General features: G+C 37.7%; 1 protein-coding gene and 1 pseudogene across 8 annotated transcripts in view; one reads left to right on the forward strand and one right to left on the reverse strand.

Annotated features, from left to right (window-relative positions):
* Positions 1–26003, reverse strand: part of LOC138091253 (syntaphilin) — a 100384-nt gene that overhangs the window by 41487 nt on the left and 32894 nt on the right. For 4 of the 8 annotated variants that reach the window (XM_068986938.1, XM_068986937.1, XM_068986936.1 and 1 more), the window contains exons 14-16: positions 23707–23802; positions 19562–19639; positions 10160–11688 (exon numbers count right to left, since the gene is read on the reverse strand). In XM_068986938.1, the coding sequence (XP_068843039.1) occupies positions 11500–11688; positions 19562–19639; positions 23707–23802 (363 nt within the window). In that variant the 3' untranslated portion in view covers positions 10160–11499. Of the gene's footprint in view, positions 1–10159; positions 11689–19561; positions 19640–23706; positions 23803–26003 lie in introns of those variants that run through there. The other 4 variants (XM_068986939.1, XM_068986941.1, XM_068986944.1 and 1 more) reach the window with 3 other exon arrangements.
* On the forward strand, positions 13692–13940 carry LOC138091676 (small ribosomal subunit protein eS27-like; annotated as a pseudogene).

Consider the following 26003-nt stretch of genomic DNA (forward strand, 5'->3'; position numbering starts at 1 on the left):
ACCTTTCCCCTATGTGTCTGTCTTCCATCTACTGTCATAGGGAAGAAGAGAAAAAACAAGTGGGAAAAGCCTAGAAAAGGCGACTCTGCCTAGCCCTTCCACTTCTAGTCCTGTAACTTTAGATAAAGTTACTCACTCTCTGGGCCTGGATTCTTATCTGCTCTATGTGTGGGAAGCTGGGTGCAGTGGGTAGGTGCTCCCTCCTTCAGAACCAGCCCTAACTATCTGATCAGTAACTCCTTTACTCAAACCATCCCTCAGTTCTTCCAGTTGTTTAGTTGCTAAATCGTGTCCAGCTCTTTTGCGATCCCATGGACTACAGACCGCCAGGATTCTCTGTCCATGGGATTTTCCAGGCAAGAATACTGGTGCAGGTTGCCATTTCCTTCTTCAGGGGATCTTCCTGACCCAGACCTGTCTCCTACATTGGCAGGTGGATTCTTTACCAGTGAGCCACCAGGAAAGCCAGGCCTTTCTTGACCACCCTAAAGAAAACAGTGACTCCCTCCTCCTTTACTTCCTCTGCCCTAGTTTTGCTGTATTTCACCACCATATTAAATTTTTACTATTTGTAGTCTTTCATTATTACCCCCACCAGAATGTACACTCCATGAAGGTGGGGACTTTATCTCTTGCCATATTCCCGTTGCTTAGATGATGCCTGACACATATCACATGCTCAATAAATATTGACTAGGTAAATGAAAGAGTAGGCACGCATTGTGCCAAGCCCTAGTTTCTATAGAACGTGAAGTCAGATGTTATCCTAGTCTCTAAAATTCCTAAGTCCTTAAGTCTCTGTCTACTCTTGGCAAGGCTTAACTTGGTACCGTTCACCCTAAGCTGACTTTTCTAGAGAAGTATTTGTAAAGTGAATTCTCTGACTTCATATCATGACTCTGCAATACTGGCCTGGTAAGAAATAGTTAATATTTACAATATACTATATATAATAAGAAATAATTGTTTTAAGTGAACTGTTACTTTTCAGTTAAATCTTTTTTTGTAGCTCTGATTTGTGGTAAATCCATTATCCTGTAACAATACATATAATTTTGCAAAAAATACCTATAAATTTTTTGGCATTGGTTATATTTTCCTCTCATTCATTTAAACTGAATTCTTCTATCAGATGGCCATATTATATTATGCTTCGTGGAAAAATATGACAGAGCAATTGTAGTAAGAATAGGAAATTGTAGTCGAAAAAGCCATGTGAATTAAGGCCTGCTGTCTAAAAAACAAAAACCTAATGCTAAATTAGCAAGTTAATTGATGAAACATTTTATCTGCTCTAAAGCCCACCTAAATAATATAAGTGACTTACTTACAACTTAAAGCAAAACCAAAGGAAGCCATGTAATTACTGTTTATCAGGAGATAATTTCTGAAATCCTCATCTAAAAATATTTTTTGTCTGTCCTCATGTTTTTTTCCTTGATACTTAGAAGACTACATTTTCCAGAAATATTCACAAGGAACTTCACCCCCCAAAAGGGAGAGGATCTCTATGCACGTTACTGTTCTCTGGGATGGTGTTAGCTAGCAAAGACTCCTCAGCAACATAAAGCATGTGATTGAGAAGAAGATAGCCAATGTTTAGTTACAATAGAAATTGTAAGCAATGAGGATTTTAAACACAAAATGAATTATTCAAAAGAAACTAGTAGTTTTGCTTTTTGTTTTGTACAAATTAAGAAATACTTAAATTTGTTTACTTTCAAAAGCATTTCTGGTTCCAGTTCTTGGTAAGCACATTCCTCCCACTGAATGCCACAATAAACCTGAAGAAAATGCATGTAGCAGCATTTTCGAGGACTCTGAAAATACTAGCAGGCAAAATGGGGTAGAAGGATAGAATTTGACACACCACTGACTAGTTTACCAATTTTGCTTCCTCTGGTATCCCCTAGCCTGGTCTCAGTTCAGTTCAGTCCAGTTGCTCAGTCGTGTCCGACTCTTTGTGACCCCACGAATCACAGCACGCCAGGCCTCCCTGTCCACCACCAACTCCCAGAGTTCACTCAAACTCAAGCACATCAAGTCGGTGATGCCATCCAGCTATCTCATCCTCTGTTACCCCCTTTTCCTCCCGCCCCCAATCCCTCCCAGCATCAGAGTCTTTTCCAATGAGTCAACTCTTCGCATGAGGTGGCCAAAGTACTGGAGTTTCAGCTTTAGCATCATTCCTTCCAAAGAACACCCAGGACTGATCTCCTTTAGAATGGACTGGTTGGATCTCCTTTCAGTCCGAGGGACTCTCGAGAGTCTTCTCCAACACCACAGTTCAAAAGCATCAATTCTTCGGCACTCAGCCTTCTTCACAGTCCAACTCTCACATCCATACATGACCAATGGAAAATGGACCTTTGTTGGCAAAGTTATCTCTCTGCTTTTGAATATGCTATCTAGGTTGGTCATAACTTTCCTTCCAAGGAGTAACCATCTTTAATTTCATCTCTGCAGTCACCATCTGCAGTGATTTTGGAGCCCCCCAAAATAAAGTCTGACACTGTTTCCACTGTTTCCCCATCTATTTCCCACAAAGTGATGGGACCGGATGCCATGATCTTCGTTTTCTGAATGTTGAGCTTTAAGACAACTTTTTCAGTCTCCTCTTTCACTTTCATCAAGAGGCTTTTTAGTTCCTCTTCGCTTTCTCCCATAAGGGTGGTGTCATCTGCATATCTGAGGTTATTGGTATTTCTCCCAGTAATCTTGATTCCAGCTTGTGCTTCTTCCAGCCTGGTCTCAAGGTAGCCCCAAATCTGGAATTGGGGGATCAACACAGAGAAAATGCCTAGCTCTGGCTTGAGGGTTAGGAAAGGAGACCCCTAGTGCTCAAGGTGAGTGAGGGGAATAATTTTACTTTTATTTTATAATCTTTTCTTCATTATCTCATGACCCAGTCCTAGAGAATCCTGCAGTGGTGGCTGTGACATCTGGGACCCATAGGTCTCTAAAACCCTGAGGGAGGAAGAACTTCTCCAGTCAGAGTAGCTGTGGGCCTGAGAGTGTGAGCCTCTGCTGGTATTTGTGTTGTGTCTCTCTCTGTTCCTCCCACCGTTTGGGTCCAGATGCAGGTGCAGCTGTGGGAAGAAGGCAGGAAAACAGAGCGGAGTAAATAAAGCTACAGTCTCCAGCCTTCTGGTGAACCCCAAAGAGGATGAACTAAATCATTATAAGGATAATAATTAAAAAAATGATAATTCTGGTTACTACTGAAAACTAAGAATAAAGAAAAATCTTGCAAGCAATCAGAAAAAAATGATGTGTTATTTACACAGGAATAATGATTTGAATAACTGTGAATTTCTCAACTGAAACCATGAAGAGCAGGAGAAAAATGGAACAAGAATTTTATATTGCTGAGAGAAAAGAGCAGTCAACCAGGATTCTACACACAGCAAAAATATCCATCAGGAATAAAAGTAAAAAACATTCTAAGATAAAGGTAAGATAAAAAATTTATCTTCAGCAGACCTGCTCTAAAAGAACTGTGAAAGAAAATTCTTCAAACAGAAGGGAAATTATATTAGAAGGAAAGTTAGAACATCAGGAAGAAAAGGACAATAAGAATGATAAATATTTGGGTAAATTTAATAGACTATTCTCCTCTTGAATTCTTTAAAATATGTCTGACAGTTGAAAGCAAAAATCATAACACTGTCTAGTGGGTTTTCAATGTAGATAGATGTAATATATAAAACAATTATGATTACAATATAAAGTAGGAAGTCTAAAGGAACTTAAATGATACAAAGTTTCTATACTTCACTCAAGGTGGTAAAATATTGATTCTAAGTAGTGTGAAAATTTAAGAATTTAATTTTGAATCCTTAGAGTTACCATTTAAAAATATCTACAACAAAAGATATAGTAAAAAAAAAAGATAAATTATAATGGAATTCTAAAACAAAGTTCAAATATTCCAAAAGAAGGCAAGAAAGGAGGAAACAGAAGTGAGAAATAGAAGAAACAAATAGTAAACAAATAATATGATGGTAGATCTAAATTCAAACATGTCGATAGTTACATTAAATGTAACTAAACAGAGATTATCAGGATGGACTTGAAAAGTGACTTAATTAGATGCTTTCCACAAGAAACTCACTTTAAAGAATGATATAGGTAGGCTGAAAGTAAAATATGGGGAAAGATACACTGTAATACGAATCAAAGGAGAGCTGGAATGGCTTAATATAAGAAAATGCAGACTTCAAAGAAAATAAAATTACCAGAGACAAAGGACTCATTATACAAAAATAAAAGGGTTACTTCACCAGGAAGATATAATAATTGTAAATAATTGTAGAAGAGCTTCAAAATACATGAAGCAAAACCTGTCAGAACTGCATACGGATGGCTAACAAACACATGAAAAGATGCTCAACATCACTCATTATCAGAGAAATGCAAATCAAAACCACAATGAGGTACCATTTCACACCAGTCAGAATGGCTGCAATCCAAAAGTCTACAAGCAATAAATGCCGGAGAGGGTGTGGAGAAAAGGGAACCCTCTTACACTGTTGGTGGGAATGCAAACTAGTACAGCCACTATGGAGAACAGTGTGGAGATTCCTTAAAAAATTGCAAATAGAACTGCCTTATGACCCAGGAATCTCACTGCTGGGCATACACACCGAGGAAACCAGAATTGAAAGAGACACAAGTACCCCAGTGTTCATCGCAGCACTGTTTATAGTAGCCAGGACATGGAAACAACCTAGATGTCCATCAGCAGATGAATGGATAAAAAAGCTGTGGTACATATACACAATGGAATATTACTCAGCCATTAAAAAGAATACATTTGAATCAGTTCTAATGAGGTGGATGAAACTGGAGCCTATTATACAGAGTGAAGTAAGCCAGAAAGAAAAACACCAATATAGTATACTAACACATATATATGGAATTTAGAAAGATGGTAATGATAATCCTGTATGCGAGACAGCAAAAGAGACACAGACGTATAGAACGGACTTTTGGACTCTGTGGGAGAGGGAGAGGGTGGGATGATTTGGGAGAATGGCATTGAAACATGTATACTATCATGGAAGAAACGAATTGCCAGTCTATGTTCGATACAGGATACAGGATGCTTGGGGCTGGTGCATGGGGAAGATCCAGAGAAATGATATGGGGTGGGAGGTGGGAGGGGGGTTCAGGATTGGGAACTCATGTACACCCGTGGCTGATTCATGTCAATGTATGGCAAAACTAATACAGTATTGTAAAGAAAAATAAAGTAAAAATAAAAATTAAAAAGAAAGAACTGCATGGAGAAACAGATTCACAATCATAGCTGCAGACACAAACACTCCTTTCTCTGTACTCAGTAGAACTAGTAGACAGAAAATAAGCTAGGATACGGAAGAACTGAAAAGCACTATTACAACTAGGTTCAACTGATATTTATAGAACACTCCACCTATCAACTACAGAACATATTGTTTTCAAGACAGACCCCATACTAGATCATAAAACAAACATTAATAAATTTAAAAGAATCAAAATCATTTAAAGCATGTTCTCAGACCATAATGAATAGAATAACTACATAAAGGTAACAGGAAATTCTCCCTTGAAAATTAAACAACATACTTCTAAATAATCCACAGGTTAAAGGGGAAGTTTCAAGGAAAATTAGAATATATTTTGAATCGAAGAAAACTGAAAATACAACTTATCGAAATTAGTGCAATGCAACTTAAAGCAGTGCTTGGATGGAAACAAATAGCATTAAATGTTTAAAGAAGGAAGGTCCCAAATCAATTAAGCTTCTACCTTAATAAAACTAAAAAACAAGAGAAAAATAAACTCAAACCAAGCTACAGGAAGGAAATAATAAATATCACTGTAGATATCAATGAAATTGAAAAAAGAAAAGCAAAGGAGAAAGTCAATGAAACCAAAAGCTTTGAAAAGACCAATAAAATTAATATGCCCCTAATATGACTGAAAAGAAAAAAAAAGACAGAAATTAACATTATCTAGAATGAAAGAGGGGTTATTACTATGGACCCTGCAGATATTAAAAGGAAAATCAGGGAACACTCCAAAACACTGTACACAATTTAGATGAAATGGAACAATTCTTTGGAAACCACAAACCAGGAAAACTCACCCAAAATGAAATAGACAACTGCATAGCCTTACAATTATTTAAAAAATTAAACTCATAGTTTAAAACCTTCTAAAATATAAATCTCCAGATCCAGATGGTTTCATGGGTTAATTCTACCAAACACTTAAAGAGGAAATAGTAAAAATTCTACATAGTCTTTTCACAGAAAAATAAAATAGGAAGAAACAATTTCCAAGTAATTTTTATGAGGTCAGTACCATACTGATCCCAAGATCAGAAAAAGACAGTACAAGAAAAGACAAATACAGACAAATATCCCTCATGAACACAGATACAAACATACTAAACAAAATGCTAGCAAATCCATATGGAAAGATGCTTAACATCATTAGTTATTAGGAAAATGGAAATCAAAACCATGGGATATTACTTAAAACTCACTAGGATAGCTGTAATAAAAAAAGGGGCAATAACAAGTACTGGTGAAAATATAGAGAAATTGGAACTCATACATTGTTGATAGAAATGTAAAAAGGCACAGATATTTCGTAAAACAGTTTGATAATTCCTTTAACACTGCTGCTGCTGCTAAGTCGCTTCAGTCGTGTCCGACTCGGTGCGACCCCATAGACGGCAGCCCACCAGGCTCCTGTGTCCCTGAGATTCTCCAAGCAAGAATACTGGAGTGGGTTGCCATTTCCTTCTCCAATGCAGGCATGCATGCTAAGTCGCTCCAGTCGTGTCTGACTCTGTGCGTCCCTATGGACAGCGGCTCACCAGGCTCCTCTGTCCACGGGATTCTCTAGGCAAGAATATTGGAGTGGGTTGCTATTTCCTTCTCCAAATTCCTTTAATAGTTAAACATAAAATTATCATTTGACCTGGGAATTCTACTCCTACGTATATATCCAAGAAAGAGAAAACATGTATACAGAAAAACTTATAACTTACAAACTCTTGTTCAGAGCAACATTATTCATAATAGTAAAAAATGGAAACAACAACAACAAAATGGAAACAAGCCACGTCTACCAACTGATGAATGGATAAACAAAATGCATATCCATATAATGGAATATTAATTTAGCCATTAAAAGGAATGAAGTACAGATACATTCTACAACATAGATAAACATTATGCTAAGTGAAAAAGGCCATATATTATATGACTAACAAAAAGTGGATTCGTTGTTGCCAAGAGTTGAAGGGAAGGAGGGATGAGGAGTCATTGCTTATGAGTACAGGATTGCTTTTTGGATGATGAAACTGTTCTAAAATTAGATAATGGTATCGGTTCCATAATACTGTGAATATACAAAAATTCAATACCTACTTATGATAAAAACAAACAAACACGTCTCAGCAAATTAGGAATAAAAAGGAATATCCTCAACCTGAAAAAATTACTGACACATGCCCAAACCCACCACTACCCCACCCTTACCCACACAGCATACAAAACAAACTATACCTAACATCATATTTAATGGTGAATGTGCAAGAAGGAATGAGCACTGGGAATAGATTAGAAAGAAGGAGATGAAACTGTCCCTATTTGCAGTCATGATACTCTGTAAAAAATCCCAAGGAATCTACAAAAAACAAAGTTCTAAAAGTAGTTTATGAGTTTAGCAAGGTCACAAGATGGCAAGAATACACAGAAGAGCTATACAAAAAAGATCTTCACGACCCAGATAATCACGATGGTATGATCACTCACCTAAAGCCAGACATCATGGAATGTGAAGTCAAGTGGGCCTTGGGAAGTACCACTGCAAACAAATCTAGTGGAGGTAATGGAATTCCAATTGAGCTATTTCAAATCCTAAAAGATGATGCTGTGAAAGTGATGCACTCAATATGTCAGCAAATCTGGAAAACTCAGCAGTGGCCACAGGACTGGAAAAGGTCAGTTTTCATTTCAATCCCCAAGAAAGGCAATGCCAAAGAATGCTCAAACTACTACACAATTGCACTCATCTCACACGCTAGTAAAGTAATGCTCAAAATTCTTCAAGCCAGCCTTCAGCAATATGTGAACTGTGAACTTCCAGATGTTCAAGCTGGTTTTAGAAAAGGCAGAGGAACCAGAGACCAAATTGCCAACATTCGCTGGATCATTGAAAAAGCAACAGAGTTCCAGAAAAGCATCTATTTCTGCTTTATTGACTGTGCCAAAGCCTTTGACTGTGTAGATCACAATAAACCGTGGAAAATTCTTCAAGAGATGGGAATACCAGACCACCTGACCTGCCTCTTGAGAAACCTGTATGCAGGTCAGGAAGCAACAGTTAGAACTGGACATGGAACAACAGACCGGTTCCAAATAGGAAAAGGAGTACGTCAAGGCTGTATATTGTCACCTTGCTCATCATGAGAAACGCTGGGCTGGAAGAAGTACAAGCTGGAATCAAGATTGCTGGGAGAAATATCAATAACCTCAGATATGCAGATGACATCACCCTTATGGCAGAAAGCAAAGAACTAAAGAGCCTCTTGATGAAAGTGAAAGAGGAGACTGAAAAAGTTGGCTTAAAGCTCAACATTCAGAAAACGAAGATCATGGCATCCGGTCCCATCACTTCACGGCAAATAGATGGGGAAACAGTGGAAACAGTGGCTGATTTAATTTTGGGGGGCTCCAAAATCACTGCAGATGGTGATTGCAGCCATGAAATTAAAAGACGCTTACTCCTTGGAAGGAAAATTATGACCAACCTAGACAGCATATTAAAAAGCAGAGACATTACCTTGTCAACAAAGATCCGTCTAGTCAAGGCTATGGTTTTTCCAGTGGTCATGTATGGATGTAAGAATTGTACTATAAAGAAAGCTGAGTGCCGAAGAATTGATGCTTTCGAAATGTGGTGTTGGAAAAGACTCTTGAGAGTCCCTTGGACTGCAAGGAGATCCAGCCAGTCCATCCTAAAAGAGATCAGTCCTGGGTATTCATTGGAAGGACTGATGTTTGAAGCTGAAACTCCAATATTTTGGCCACCTAATGCGACAAGGTGACTCATTTGAAAAGACCCTAATGTTGGGAAAGATTGAGGGCATGAGGAGAAGGGGACGACAGAGGATGAGATGGTTGGATAGCATCACCAACTCAATGGACATGAGTTTGAGTGAACTCCGGGAGTTGGTGATGGACAGGGAGGCTTGGCGTGCTGTGGTTCATGGGGTCACAAAGAGTCGGACATGACTGAGTGACTGAACTGTAACTGCAACAGGGTATAAAATTAACCTGCAAAAGTCAACTATATTAATGACAAAATTATAAAGATGGAGAACAGGCTACAGGTCTTCAGGGGCTAGGGAGGAAGGAAGTGGCAGTAGCTACAAAAAAGTAACACAGGTGATTCCTGTGAAAGAACTGTTCTATTTCTTGACTGTGGTGGTGGTCACATGAAGCCACCTATGTAATACAGTTGCATAGAACTAAATACACACAGGGAGCTCAGATGGTAAAGCGTCTGCCTGCAGTGCGGGAGACCCGGGTTTGAGCCCTGGGTTGGGAAGATCCCCTGGAGAAGGAAATGGCAACCCACTCCAGTACTCTTGCCTGGAAAATTCCATGGACTGAGAAGCCTGGTGGGGAGTCCACCAGGAGTCCACGGGGTCGCAAAGAGTCGGACACAACTGAACGAACACATTCATTCTAAACACACACAAACAAATGAGTGCATGTAAAACTGGTGAGATATGAATAAGGTGAGTAGACTGTATCAATGTCAGTTTCCCTGATACTGTACTATAAATATGTAAGATGTTACCATTGGGGAAACTGGATGAAGGGTATACAGGATCCGTATTGTTTTTCACAAGTTCATGTGAACCTACAGTTATCTCAAAATAAAAAAGTAAACAAAAAGTCAACTGGAACTCACATACATTTCTAATAGGAATGCAAAAAGGTACATCTGGAAAATAATTTGTTAGTTTCTTATAAAGTTAAACATGCACTGGCCATACGACCCAGGCCTAGATATTTACCTTAGAAAATTAGAAACTTATAGGCACACAAAAACTGTACACAGGTATATACAGCAGCTCTATTTTTAATTGTTAAACAATATAAATGTCCTTCAGCGGGTAAATGGATACATAAACTGTGGTATATCCTGACAACAGACTACTACTTAACAATACATAGGATTGAACCCCTGATACATGCTATAATTTGTACTAATCTCAAAGATAGAATGCAAGAAGTCAGTCTGAAAAAAGGTTACTTACTATATAATTTCATTTGTATGACATTCTTAAAAAGTAAAACTATAGTCATGTAGAAGAGTAGTTACCAGGAGTTAGAATGGGGGAAGGGTGTGACTACGAAGGGTTAGTACAAGGGATTTTTTTGGCACCCTGGTTCTGATGGTGCTCACAGGAATCTATACCTGTAAAATTCATTAACTGTGCACTAAAATAAAAAAGTCGATCTTTTGTGTGTTAATTAAAAATTAAAGGAAATTTTAAAAAAGGCAATTTTGACATCTAAAACTTACAGTTAATACATTCACAGGGGCCATTTAGAATTTAGTCTGTAGCATAATTCCAGATACAATAGTATGGAGCTCACAGAGCATTACATGAAAATCTCTTAACTCAAACTTCAACTAAGAAAGAAAAGCTTTGGTTTTAATGTCAAAAATGCTCAGTATACACCATGTAAAGAACATTTATTTTAGTTATCTTTACTTGAATTATAGCTGAAAACAACATGTTGAATAAGCATCCGTTAATTTTTTCTAATGTTAGTTTTGCTGATACATAAATGATAGCCATAATAATCGTTAATAGTAAATAAACAGGTTGCATGGACTATAATTAGACTAAAGCCATATTATATTAGACTCATATAACTTGAGACTAAGAAAAATTTTATAACTTTTCGATTAAGATACTAGATTAAAAGCCAAGGCATTATATCAAACCAAGAGTGATATGTATTATAATCAAATAAATTATTGTTGTGGAGAAATAAGAAAGTGTTAATTATTAATTACTAATATTTATTAATAATTAATAATTATTGTCATAAAATTTAAGTAAATAATCCACTTTATAAAAATCCTTGAATACACAAAGTATTTTTAAAATGTATCCTAAATGCAACATTCAAATCAAGGAAATGGTAAATGATATGCATTCAAGTCAACCAAGTTAAAAATATTACTTAGCTACAATTATTTCTGGAAGCATATAGGTTTCTAATTATGCGTATGATTATTCTGAACTTACAAAGAGGAAATATGGGCTCAACCTATCTATCTATGAAATATGAGTTCAACCTATCTATGAAATGGATCAGACCTTCAGCTGCTTCCAGACGGCTTCTGCATTAAACTGAACAATCTATACAGAAATTCCAATGATGACATAAATCTGCATGTTCTGGATTTCCTTCACATTTTATGGAACATTGGTCCCACTGTAGCTATAATATCTGCATAGGGAGCACTCTGGCTCAGCTCAATAGCCTGATGTTTTTTTAGGATAAGAAAGCTATAAAATTTGGCAGCAGTTTGTTTTCGGTCACTATTTCTGCAGAGCTTCATCAGACTAAAGTATTGCATTCCCATCTTGTTGGATTCCTGGGAAAACAATTATAAAAGAGGAAAGGGAAATAAGATCATTAGAAACAAAGCAGGCTGTGGATGCATAATGAACAATAAATATTGGCATTTTTGATAAGTGACTAAAATCCTTAAATGGAGAAATGCAAATGATTCATTAGGAAACATAAAAAAAATAGGTCATTGAGCACAGCTTGGTTCATTGAGAAAATACACGCAAAAGAACTCTAATGTGTTATACAAATTTCAGTGTGTTATACAAACGTTAGGTCTATTGATGTTAACATAAATGGCTCCTGGGAAAAGTGCAATTAATTGAGACTTGCAGGCAGAAAAAAGTCCACAGGACCTTGGGAATCTTCAAAAACAATGATTATCAGCCTGTCAGGCTTGTTTTATAGGTACCGCAGGGTGGAGTTAACTAAACAACTCTAGTGGTAAATGTAATGGCAGGGGAATATGACTAAATAAATATCTTCCAGTTTCTTTGCACAGATTAAAAAGACATTGGTTCACTATAGGACACCTGTGAATCTACTTGAAAAACTGACATACAATAAAGTATTTAATTAGACTGCACTTGGAATCAGATTTCTAGAGAAGGAGTATTGTGTTTTAGTTAGAAATACTATGGTGAATACTCGCCAGTATCCCGGAGAATACTGTACTAATTTGGTAGCTGTGAAGCAATTTTTTAAAAAGACCATATACAAGGGTCTTTTATTTATTTATTTTTTTTGCCAGTCCATAACATTTGACTGATGGCTCAGATGGTAAAGAATCTGCCTGTAATGCATGAGACACAGATTCAGTCCCTGGCTCTGGAAGATCCCCTGGAGAAGGGAATGACTACCCACTCCAGTATTCTTGCCTGGAGAATTTAATGGAGAGATGAGCCTGGTGGGCTACAGTCTATGGGGTCACAAAAAGTCGGACACAACTGAGCAACCAACACTAACTTTTAACAAACTGACAAGTTAAATATTTTATCATACTTTAATCTCAACCAAAGGAGTAGCATAGCACAGTGTCAGCAACCTTTGAGATGGCATGCCAAGTCTTCATTTATTCCCTCTCTTGAGGAGACAAGATGTGGTTTGGGTGGTTTTCCCCAGGGAGAGAGCAGGGACAGCCTCATAAATTTCAAGAACCCTTTTGAAAAACACCCTGCGAGGATTATTCTGTTTCCTCCAGGAGCTCCTCTAAAATGAAGGTAAAGAAATAAAGGAAGAAGAGAAATACAAAGTGGAAGAATTATCAGACTTAGAGAAAGCTGAAACCTACATGCCAGCAGAGAGGAGAATCAGCAAAAGGCAAGACAATTTGAGATACAGAACCTAGACCCTGCTTATGGAAAGCATTTTAGGAACTTATTAGGAGAACAAGAATTTCTGAGGAATGTAGTAACCTCTAGACTGAGATTAGTGAACTGCACCATCCAATGGATTTTCAGCCTCTAGCCAGCCCTGCTCACTTTTGACTGGCCAGACCCTATGACTCAAATTGGCATGTGCCAATTCCTTAATCAATCTTGTTCCTTCTATTTCTCATGACTAATAGGGATTTTACACAATTCAGTGGTTTTTGTATACCAATCAAAAAACTGACTTTAAACAACTCTAATTTGTTTAAAGTCTGAAGTCAGGGGAGATTCTGCCAGCAACCAAGGACCTCTCAGTTCAGTCCCAAATGGGTTTTTCCTCTAACTGCAACCCAAAGCTTCATATCTGTCTTCCTGTCCCTACAGAGTTTATTTGTGCCACTAAATGGGTAAATGTATATAGACAGAATTTTACTTTCCTTCTAGGTTCTCTAATTATTTAATGTATTTTACAGTGTCTACTATATCACAGTGTTAAAGCCATTCATCAATTTATCTTTGCATTTCAAAAATCTGGACATAAGGCCAGCATATACTTATGCTCAGTATTTAATGGTGAAATTTGAGTGTAAGTACAATAAAACATGAAAAATGTGGAAAAAAGGAGCATTTCCAGCAGTGAAAACCTCCCTATGAGAACATGCCTCTTGCAAAGGATCTCCTTGATCCTTCTCCAAAAGAGGAGAAGAGGAAACATGAGAAGAAGGACGTGGTCCAGAGCCCAATTCCTACTCTATGGATGTGAAATGCCCAGGATACTATAAAATCACCACCAGCTCTAGCCATGCACAAACACCAGTAGTTTTGTGTATCGGCTGCTCCTTGTTGTTGCCACCCTACAGGAATAAAAGCAAGGCTTACTGAAGGATGCTGCTTCAGACAGAAGTAGCACCAAAGAATCCAAAATCAAGATGAGTGGGAAACCATCCGAACAAACACATTTGAACCAAACAGCAACAAAACCCCTAAATGAAAGAAAACCTAGGAAAAGATCAGTGATTATAGGCAGCAGTATGTCATAAGTTGGAAATGAAGTGTGAAGTTAAAAACATGAGAATTCCTTGAAAGGTTACTTGGAAACAATTAGACCCTCAGGTTGACTCCACCACCTCACAGAACCAGGAGACCTTTAGTCCTGAACCCTAGCATGAGGCAGAAAGTTGTCTTTCTGGAGATACCAACTATGAGGTATAGGAGGCACTGTGGAAGAGAAGTGTTACAAATTGCGGGGTGGGGCGGGGGGGGGGGTCAAGGGAAATTCTAATCTCTAAACAGTGAGACTGCCAGCTTCTCCCTTACTCCCTTTTGGTTCCTCAACCATGGACATCATGCTTATATCTTCTAGAGAGTAGATCTGACCATGCAAAAATAGACCATTCCAAGGGAAAAAATTCTATAGATAATGACATCTGTGTGCCTATGTATTGGCGGGGGTGGGGACACTCAAAATTATCTTGCTATGAAGACAACAAGTCTATAAGCCCCACCCATGCTTATATAACCTCCAATCAGCTTTTTGATGTCTCATTCTTAAATAAAAACCAAAGATCTATTAAACACTTGGATAAAATTTCTAATATCCAAGAGAATCACTAAGGAAACAGACAATGAGGGCAGTAGGAGAAAGCTATAATCTCTGAAAATTAAGAGAAGATACCATCCACAAAAAATGATTAGGACGCTATTGAGAGAAAACAGATCAGTGGGTGCTGGGGGCTGGGGGAGGGGGACCAGTGGGGGAGATGAGACAAGGGATTATCAAGAGACACAAGGAAACTTCTGGAGATTATAGATATGTTCACTATCTTGACTGTGGTGAGTTTCCATAAATATATCAAAATTTATCTAACTATATATTTTTAAATAGGTATGTTTATTGTTATGTTAATCATACTTCAATGAAACTTAAATATAAATAAATAGATTGTGAAACTCACTCAGTAGTATCCAACTCTTTGTGACCTCAGGGACTATACAGTCCATGGAATTCTCGAAGCTAGAATACTAGAGTGGGTAGCTGTTCAGATGCTATAAAATAAAATAATTTAATAATAAAATTATTAATAAAAATAATAATGAGAAAAAACTCCTGGAAAACAAAAAAATCAATAAAAATGAGGATAAAGCTGAAGAAATCTTCTAAAGCAATAAAGAACTATGGACAGACATTCATGACATTGTACAGGGGTCAGGGATCAAGACCATCCCCAAGAAAAAGAAATGCAAAAAGGCAAAATGGTTTTCTGAGGAGGCCTTACAAATAGCTGTGAAAGAACAGAAGTGAAAGGCAAAGGAGAAAAGGAAGTATACACCCATTTGAATGCAGAGTTTCAAAGAACAGCAAGGAGAGATAAGAAAGCTTCCTCAGTAATCAACAGAGGAATAGAGGAAAACAATAGAATGGGAAAGACTAGAGATCTCTTCCAGAAAATTAGAGACACCAAGGGAACATTTCATGCAAAGATGGGCTCAATAATGGGCAGAAATGGTATGGATCTAACAGAAGCAGAAGATATTAAGAAGAGGTGGCAAGAATACACAGAAGAACTGTACAAAAAAGATCTTCATGACCCAGATAATCACGATGGTATGATCACTCACCTAGAGCCAGACATCCTGGAATGCAAAGTCAAGTGGGTCTTAGGAAGCATCACTATGAGCAAAGCTAGTGGAGGTGATGGAATTCCAGTTGAGCTATTTCAAATCCTAAAAGATGATGCTGTGAAAGTGCTGCATTCAATACGCCAGCAAAGTTGGAAAACTCCACAGTGGCCACAGGACTGGAAAAGGTCAGTTTTCATTCCAATCCCAAAGAAAGGCAATGCCAAAGAATGCTTAAACTACTGCACAATTGCACTCATCTCACACGCTAGCAAAGTAATGCTCAAAATTCTCCAAGCCAGGCTTCGACAGTATGTGAACCATGAACTTCCAGATGTTCAAGCTGGATTTAGAAAAGGCAGAGGAACCAGAGATCAAATTGCCAGCATCCGTTGGATCATCGAAAAAGCAAGAGAGTTCCAGAAAAACCTCTACTTCTGCTTTATTGGCTATGCCAAAGCCCTTGACTGTGTGGATCACAACAAACTGAAAAATTCTTCAAGAGATGGGAATACCAGACCACCTGCCCTGCCTCCTGAGAAATCTGTATGCAGGTCAGGAAGCAACAGTTAAAACTGAACATGGAACAACAGACTGGTTCCAAATCAGGAAAGGAGTATGTCAAGGCTGTATATTGTCACTCTGCTTATTTAATTTATATGCAGAGTACATCATGAGAAAGCACCATGGGTGAAGCACCAGCTGGAATCAAGATTTCTGGGAGGAATATCAATAACCTCAGATATGCGGGTGACTACCCTTATGGCAGAAAGCAAAGAACTCAAGAGCCTCTTGATGAAAGTGAAAGCGGAGAGACAAAAAGTTGGCTTAAAGCTCAACATTCAGAAAATTAAGATCATGGCATCTGGTCCCATCACTTCATGGCAAATAGACGGGGAAACAATGAAAGACTTTATTTTCTTGGGCTCCAAAATCACTGCCATGGTGACTGCAGCCATGAAATTAAAAGATGCTTGCTCCTTGGAAGAAAAGTTATGACCAACCTAGACATCATATTAAAAAGCAGAGACATTACTTTGCCAATAAAGGTCCGTCTAGTCAAAGCTATGTATGGTTTTTCCAGTAGTCATGTATGGATGTGAGAGTTGTACTATAAACAAAGCTGAGCACTGAGGAACTGATGCTTTTGAACTGTGTTGTTGAAGACTCTTGAGAGCCCCTTGGACTGCAAGGAGATTCAACCAGTCAATCCTAAAGGAAATCAGTCCTGAATATTCATTGGAAGGAGTGATGTTGAAGCTGAAACTCCAATACTTTGGCCACCTGATACAAAGAACTGACTCATTGGAAAAGACCCTGATGTTGGGAAAGATTGAGGGCAGGAGAAGGAGACAACAGAGGATGAGATGGTTGAATAGCATCACCAACTCAATGGACATGAGTTTGAGTAAACTCTGGGAGTTTGTGATGGACCGGGAAGCCTGGCGTGCTGCAGTCCTTGGGGTCGCAAACAGTCGGACACAACTGAGCGACTAAACTGACTGAAAAGAATAAAAAGACAAAACCAAGATAGGGGGAAAAAGATTTTTTAAAAAGTAAAGGTGCAATTCAGAATATCCAACATCTGACCCATAGGCAGTCCAACAAGGCGAAAATTCAAGAAATAAAAAAATAATAATCCAATTCAAGGACACGAACTCTCAGAATAAAGAATCTACTATATGCTTAGAACAATAAATGAAAACGACCTATACCAGAGCACATCATAATGAAATTTCAAGGTTCTAGGGATAAAGGAAAGATCTAAAAGCTTCCAGAGAGAAAATAAAGATCACCTACAAAGGACCACCAACCAAGCAGCATCTGACTTTTCCTTAACAACACAGATGCCTAGAAAAGTTACAAAGCCTTCAATATCTGAGTGGTATTATTTTCAAACTACGTTCAGATACATCCAATAAAGTTTATGGTAAAATAGAGACATTTTCAGACTTATATGTAGGGTCTCTATCACCTATGCACTCTTTATTTCAAGAAATTATGACAGCATGTTGACCATCAAAAAAAAAAATCAAGATAAAGATCAAAGCACCAAGAAACAGAGGAACATAAGAAAGAGACATAGGAATTCCCATGTTATGGTAAAACAATGTCCCAAGACAAAAACTGTGGAGTAACTAGTCCCAATTGGAACAAGAGTAGGATGAACTCTGGGAAGGATATCTTCAAAAGAAAAAAAGGAGCTGATGAATCAACTGATGTAGCGGATCATACTAAAAAGCTGTTTTATTTTATTATCAGAGAGTTTAGAAAAAGAATTAAGGATGGGTATATAAACACTAAGCAAATGGGGAAAATGAGGTCAAGATTAACTAAAAGAAAAACCTATAAAGTTGACAAGGAATGTGATTATGCTATGAAGGTTCAATTTAAAGTAATTTTTACATAGTGGTGGCAATTGATGGTTGTTCCGTAACATCTATTCTCTTCTTCTTCCATAGCAATAGAATTATTAGCTGGGTCTATGGTTACCAGATAAAAGGCTTCCCTGGTGGTGCAGAGGTTAAAGTGTCTGCCTGCAATGTGGGAGACCTGGGTTCGATCCCTGGGTTGGGAAGATCCCCTGGAGAAGGAAATGGCAAACCACTCCAGTATTCTTGCCTGGAGAATCTCATGGACAGAGGAGCTTAGTGGGCTACAGTCCAGGGGTCGCAAAGAGTCGGACACGACTGAGCGACTTCACTCACTCACTCATGGTTACCAGATAAGGACTACATTTCCCAGCTAGATGTAGTGAAATTATTAAGTGCTGGTCAATTAAATGTGAAATGTGATGCATATAATTTCTGGGATATATCCTTAAAGGAAACTTTGCTGCTGACTGGAATGCAGACATGGTGGATAGTTAGCCATTTGGGATCCTGAGAACAAAGAAAATGAGATAAAGGGCACCTGGCCGCTGACAACTTTGTGAGCATAGTTGCATTACCAGTTAGTACTTTATCTGAGAGAGAAATAAACTTATTTCTTTTTAAGCCACTGACATTTTGGTTCTGTGACAATCAAACCTGCATCATGATGATTACAATTATAACACTATAATGGCTGAATACTGTGCTGAAGATAGACTGGGGTTGGGGAGATATAACTAAGTTAAATTTTCATTTTCTGTTGAAAGAAATCAACAGATAAAATGTAAAGCTGAAATATTAGGAAAGAGGAGTAAGAACTTGTAATTAGAAGTATAGATATAAATCTAAAAGAAATAGTTCAGTTTCCTCTGGAAAGCAGAACTTAGGGATAAGGAAGGGATAGGACAAAGACTTCTGTGCTTCCCTTTTAGCCTTACAGCATAGTACTACTGAACTTTCAAAATTATATGCATGGATGGGGCTTCCCTAATGGTTCAGTGGTAAAGAATTCGCCTGCAGTGGTTTGATTCCTGGATCAAGAAGATTCCCTGGAGGTGGAAATGGCAACCTACTCCAATATTCTTACCTGGAAAAAAATCCTGTGGACAGAGGAGCCTGGCAGGCTACAGTCCATGGGGTTGCAAAGAGTCAGACATGACTGGGTGACTAAGCATGAATTATTTTGATAAAAATATGTTAAAATTTGAAATTATCTGTTTTGTTCTTAAATTGTTATAAATTTAATTACATATTGAGAATTAGTTGACAGCCTGCTAAATACAAGAATGAGACATAGCATAGATGTCTAAGGACATGCATGTGGGTAAGAATTGATTACAGCATATGGGCACCAAAAACAAACTCATACTTAGCCCTGGGTATACAGCTTACAATAAATTTCACTATAGAGTAATTTGGCCTCAACAAGATCACAGTGAAAATGGTTTCATTTTTATTAATATCTAGAGGATTGAACTCAACTTTTTATTTATTTTTAAAACTAAAAACAGTGTTGATAAACCCTACCAAGTCTTACCTGCAAACTATGTAACATCTGAAGTATTCTTGAATTCCATTTTTCTGCCTCAATATTTTGTTCATTCCCCCATAACTCCTGTTTGAATAATTGATAAAATATTTCCTTTAATCAAAATTTATAGACTGTTTACTATCTGCCAGCCATAGTGTAGAAAGAAACACAAGACACACAACCGTAACATGGGGTCCTGCCAAATAAGGAGGTTATCATCTGCAGTTGAGAGAATAAGACTAACAAACAGATACAGCTCAGTTTTTATAGGCTGATATCTATGCTCCCAGGCTATCTTCTGACAAGGGGCTCTAGAGTAGGAGATTCTGCATCTGTATTGGTGATGCATCCCAGGCATTGTGCCCTTACTTTTAAAGGTAAAGATGACCACTTTTGGCTAGGACTGTCCCAGCTCTGGTCAATCTGAACTCAGATAACAGGAGTAAACATAAAGCTAGAGAAGAAATGCATTATAAAGATCTTTATTTGAATTTATCTGGTGATATAAAGGTTCTAACAATAACTGATGTTTAGTGAGTTGTATCCAATTGGGTTAGGAACCTTTCAAATTTCAAGGGTGCCTTGTCCAAAAAAAGATCAACACACTGCCTTTCATGTTATGTGAATAGATCCAACTTTTCAATCATCTTTTCAGTTTTAAGTCACTTGCAGAAACACCATAATATTTAAAAATTGTAAACTTGAAATCCCTTCACAGGAACTCACTCTTAAGTCTCCTTACCAACTAACAACTTATAAACTGAGAACAGAACTGAGCATAGGAAAGGTGCTGATAAGTCTAATAAAAAAAGTCTAATAAAAAAAGGTGCTGATAAGTCTACAAAGGGTTTGGGGTGGGGGTGGGCAAGCAGCACAGATCTGACCTATTAATACTTCATAATTTTTCCTATGTTATCTTTGTTATCATGCAACCTAACAGCTTCTGTGTTACCCTTATCACACCTCCACTGTTTGTCAAGCTTTCATGTATACCTCTGGAGCCCAGACACTTCCTAACAGTGCTTTCAATTTCATCGACTCCAATGACTTCAGAAAGCTTCAGAATATTCTATATGATATTTTAAATCATCTAAGGCTAAAGGGACTGCCAAGTCCCCATTCCTGCCAGCTGCACTGGCTTCCTGGTTCTGCCTATACAGCATCCTTTTGTACATTCCAAAGACACTGATCTGAAAATATGGTTAATATTATTCTGAAGAGTTTTCTAAATTCTTCTAGGTAAAATTTATGTTTAGTCCTTACTAGTTGATTCTGGGATAAATTAGTTCACCCAGTTACCAATGTTTTATTTTATTGTTAAATACACAAAAGCTATTTTTCAAATGTGAAAAGTAATGGCCCAACTTCTTGTTACAGATCTATGAGAAGGCAGCGTCACCTATATTGTACAACTCAACTAACCAGGAAAAGCCTCAGAAAAATAGTCTGTGCACTTTGCTGAAGCCTGTCTACTTGATCTATCTGGATACCCTACAGCTGAGTCCACTGTGTGGAAAGCCTAGTTGATTATTAAAACAGTTGAACCTGTGCTGTGTTATGGTTTTCTTGACCATATGTGAAAATAATCTGTGTCTAGAAGCTAAGAAGAACTGTACAAAAACAAACAAACAAACAAATTAAAAAAAAAAAGAACTGTACAAAAAAAGATCTTCAAGACTCAGATAATCATGATGCTGTGATCACTCACCTAGAGCTAGACATCCTGGAATGTGAAGTCAAGCCTTAGAAAGCATCACTATGAACAAAGCTAGTGGAGGTGATGGAATTTCAGTTGAGCTATTTCAGATCTTGAAAGATGATGCTGTGAAAGTGCTGCAGTCAGTATGCCAGCAAATTTGGGAAACTCAGCAGTGGCCACAGGACTGGAAAAGGTCAGTTTTCATTCCAATCCCCAAGAAAGGCAATGCCAAGGAATGTTCAAACTACTGCACAATTGCGCTCATCTCACATGCTAGTAAAGTAATGCTCAAAATTTTCCAAGCCAGTCTTCAGCAATACATGATCCGTGAACTTCCAGATGTTCAAGCTGGTTTTAAAAAAGGCAGAGGAACAAGAGATCAAACTGCCAACATTTGCTGGATCATCAAAAAAGCAAGAGAGTTCCAGAAAAACATCTACTTCTGCTTTACTGACTATGCCAAAGCCTTTGACTGTGTGGATCACAATAAACTGGAAAATTCTGAAAGAGATGGGAATATCAGACCATCTGACCTGTCTCTTGAGAAACCTGTATGCAGGTCAGGAAGCAACAGTTAGAACTGGACATGGAACAACAGACTGGTTCCAAATAGGAAAAGGAGTACATCAAGGCTGTATATTGTCACTCTGCTTATTTAACTTATATGCAGAGTACATCATGAGAAACACTGGGCTGGAAGAAGCACAAGCTGGAATCAAGATTTCTGGGAGAAATATCAATAACCTCAGATATGCAGAAGACACCACCCTTATGGCAGAAAGTGAAGAGGAACTAAAAAGCCTCTTGATGAAAGTGAAGGAGGAGAGTGAAAAAGTTGGCTTAAAGCTCAGCATTCAGAAAACTAAGATCATGGCATCTGGTCCCATCACTTCATGGCAAATAGATGGGGAAACAGTGGAAACAGTGTCAGACTTTATTTTGGGGGCTCCAAAATCACTGCAGATGGTGACTGAAGCCATGAAATTAAAAGACGCTTACTCCTTGGAAGGAACGTGATGACCACCCTAGACAGCATATTTAAAAGCAGAGACATTACTTTGCCAAGAAAGGTCTGTCTAGCCAAGGCTATGGTTTTTCCAGTAGTCATGTACTGATGTGAGAGTTGGACGGTGAAGAAAGCTGAGCGCCGAAGAATTGATGCTTCTGAACTGTGGTGTTGGAGAAGACTCTTGAGAGTCCCTTGGACTGCAAGGAGATCCAACCAGTCCATCCTAAAGGAGATCAGTCCTGGGTGTTCACTGGAAGGACTGATGTTGAAGTTGAAACTCCAATACTTCAGCCACCTCATGCGAAGAGTTCACTCATTAGAAAAGACCCTAATGCTGGGAAGGATTAGGGGCAGGAGGAGAAGGGGACGACAAAGAATGAGATGGCTGGATGGCATCACTGACTGGATGTACATGGGTTTGGGTAGACTCCAGGTGTTGGTGATGGACAGGGAGGCCTGGTGTGCTGTGATTCATGGGGTCGCAAAGAGTCGGACACGACTGAGTGACTGACCTGAACTGAACTGAGAAGCAAAGAGAAAGGTGAAAGTGACTCAGCTGTCTTCTGGCTCAGCTGTTTGGATATTTCAGGTAAAATTTTCAGGTATTTATTCTGTCCTAGATTATCCAGAGAATTCAGTCATATGAAAAAAACCAATTTAATAGTCTTGGAACTCATTATACAGATAATTTATCTAAAAACAAACTAATATTAGGCATTACTAGGTGCTTCGATATTATTTACTAAGAAACTTTTTGTCAAAATTTATTACAATCTTAAAAATGCCTTCAGCACTGTGGGACAGGGATTATAGAAAGGTGACAGTAATCTCTGTGGAGTCAGGTGAGTCAGATATTAGCTCAGGCTTTGCTATTGACTTGTGGTCCTCTGTGCAGACCATTCCCTTTGAACCTTGTATTCCTTTAACCAAAGTTTATGCTTTAACCTTCAATTTCATTCTTATTTTGTTTCCACAAATGATGAACAGTTAAGAAATACAGTCAGGAATGGGAAATGGTCAGTAAAGACCATTCCCTTTTTCTGATGTCTAGAAGTCAGAACATTTTTTCATTTGAAAAATAAAATTTCAAATGTCTTAAGGCATACCCCATGATATACCTCTGTTTCTTTAGAGAGGTTTTAATAACTTAAAAAAATGACTATCAACATTTTAACCAGGGCTACATTTGATAAGCATAAAAATCTCATATCTTTAAAAACATTACTTGAAATTTCAAAATAAATCAAAGAAAGAATAAAAGATCAAAGCAATTCTACATATGCTCTGTCAAGCTAATCATACACATCTTTGTTAAGATCACAAATTTAAACTGTAATTTTAGAAAGTAACATGACAGCTAAAAATAATTTTAAGGTAATTAAGGTGTTAACTGTTTAGGAACAAAGTTTTAAAGAACATTCTCAAGACTATACATCTATTTACCAATTCTATTGGACAATTTTCAATTTCCTGTACCAAGATGGCATTCGTTAAAGATGATTCCTCAGCAGCTGAAGATACCATTTCAACAATATCCTGCTAAAGCAAATTAGAGAAATATAGGTAAGTCATCACAGTAGTAGTAGTCATCACAGAAACAATCTCATTTTGTTAAATGATTTAATCACATGGATGCTCATTTCTAAAACTAATTTAAAATACTATCTGCATTCTCAAAATATCATTTCTGAAATATTCCAGACTTAAATATTCCTGTTTTCTTTTTGCCTCCCACACATGAAGAACTTGCATGTTCTGCCCTCATTGGTTTTTTCCTCCTATATCTTATTCCTATATTCTATATTATATTTTACATTCTTATTCTTCCAATATCTTTTCCCCTCCTATTTCTGTCACTACCACAGTCCTTATATCAAAAATCTCTGCTGCTGTGCATCTGAGACCATTTCTTTTGAAGCAGTCTGTCTTTGCCCTAGTCCCCTACCTTTATTTTCATGCCAGAACCAGGTGGCAGAGGAAGAACTGTAAGCAGAGGTAATGAGAATGGGACAAGTGATATTAATATCCCTTCCTAGGGCTATGACAGGATTCTTCTCACTGCTGCTGGAGCTGCCAACGGCAAGAGAAAAGAGAAACTGTGTCCACTGGAAGGGAAGTGGAAGAAGAAGAGAAATTCTCCATTCCCATTTCTCCTTTCTCATCACTATAGAAGCTGCTGGCCCCCTTTTCATCTTCAACCTGTCTCCAAGCTTCATTCCCCAACCGGGATCTATGATTGTGACTAAGTTAGAAGCTTCTTACAATAGAGCTTACTTGACATTTCACTTTAGCTTTAAAAAATTTGCATGAGTATAATGGGTTGCATTTGATTCTTTAATATACAAGCTTGAGGAGCCCTATCATGTTTTACATTTTGATTTCTGTGAATATTCCACATTTTAGACAGCTTCAATTATGCAGTTAATTTACACAAAAATTGTTTGAATTTTTGAAAGATTTGAAAATGAATAATCAGAATCAACAGTTTTCTGTGTTCAAATTAACTGTGATCCCATTCCTGACTATATTTCTTATCTGTTCACCATTTCTGAAAGTAGAATAAGAATGGAATTGAAGGTTAAAGCATAAAATCAGGTAAAGGAAGAATATTCAAACTGAATTTTCAAATTATTTATTTATTAATTTTCAAATTATTTTGAAATCTCAATGGACATGAGTTTGAGCAATCTCTGGGAGTTGGTGATGGACAGGGAAGCCTGGCATGCTGCAGTCCGTGGGGTCGCAGAGTCGGACATGACTTAGCAACTGAACTGAACTGAACTGAACTGAAAGGAGCAAAAGGTTCAAAAGAACTAGTGCAACAATCTCTTTCCTTCACTCCAAGCACCAAAATTGGGAAAACCCAATTTTGTTAATCTGTTAAAAAATTAATAAACTAAACAAGCTTGCCTAATCATAATTTTCAGTACATGCATTCTAAGAAATCTCCAAGCCCAAATAAGGAAAATAGTAGTACTCACAACCCCGGATCTCAATACCTAGTATATGATCAAATATTTAGTAAAACATATTCTGTTTTAATACACTGTGAAATTGTCTTTCTTTCTAAGGGCATTCAGTTTCAACATGGATTGACTCTGAATCCCCTGAGTGGTTATCAAAATACAGTGATGATGGAACAAACCAGGAAAGTACTGGTTTACTTTTATCTAGTGTGATATAATATTTACATTTGTACAGTCAGTAAAGTGACATTTTGTAAAAAGGAAAAAAAATTCCTTATTGTCAAATTCAGACTTAAATTGAAGAAAGTAGGGAAAACCACTAGACCATTCAGGTATGACATAAATCAAATCCCTTACAATTATACAGTGGAAGTGACAAAGAGATTCAAGGGATTAGATCTGATAGACAGACTGCCTGAAGAACTATGGACAGAGGTTTGTGACATTGTACAGGAGTCAGGGATAAAGACCATCCCCAAGAAAAAGAAATGCAAAAAGGCAAAATGGTTGTCTGAAGAGGCCTTACAAATAGCTGTGAAAAGAAGAGAAATGAAAGGCAAAGGAGAAAAGGAAAGATACACCCATCTAAATGCAGAGTTCCAAAGAATAGCAAGGAGAGATAAGAAAGCCTTCCTCAGTGATCAATGCAAAGAAATAGAGGAAAACAATAGAATGGGAAAGACTAAAGGTCTCTTCCAGAAAATTAGAGACACCAAGGGAACGTTTCATGCAAAGATGGGCACAATAAAGGACAGAAATGGTATGGACCTAACA

This window comes from Capricornis sumatraensis, chromosome 15, assembly GCF_032405125.1.
Source record: "Capricornis sumatraensis isolate serow.1 chromosome 15, serow.2, whole genome shotgun sequence".
NCBI classification, from domain to species: Eukaryota; Metazoa; Chordata; class Mammalia; order Artiodactyla; family Bovidae; genus Capricornis; species Capricornis sumatraensis.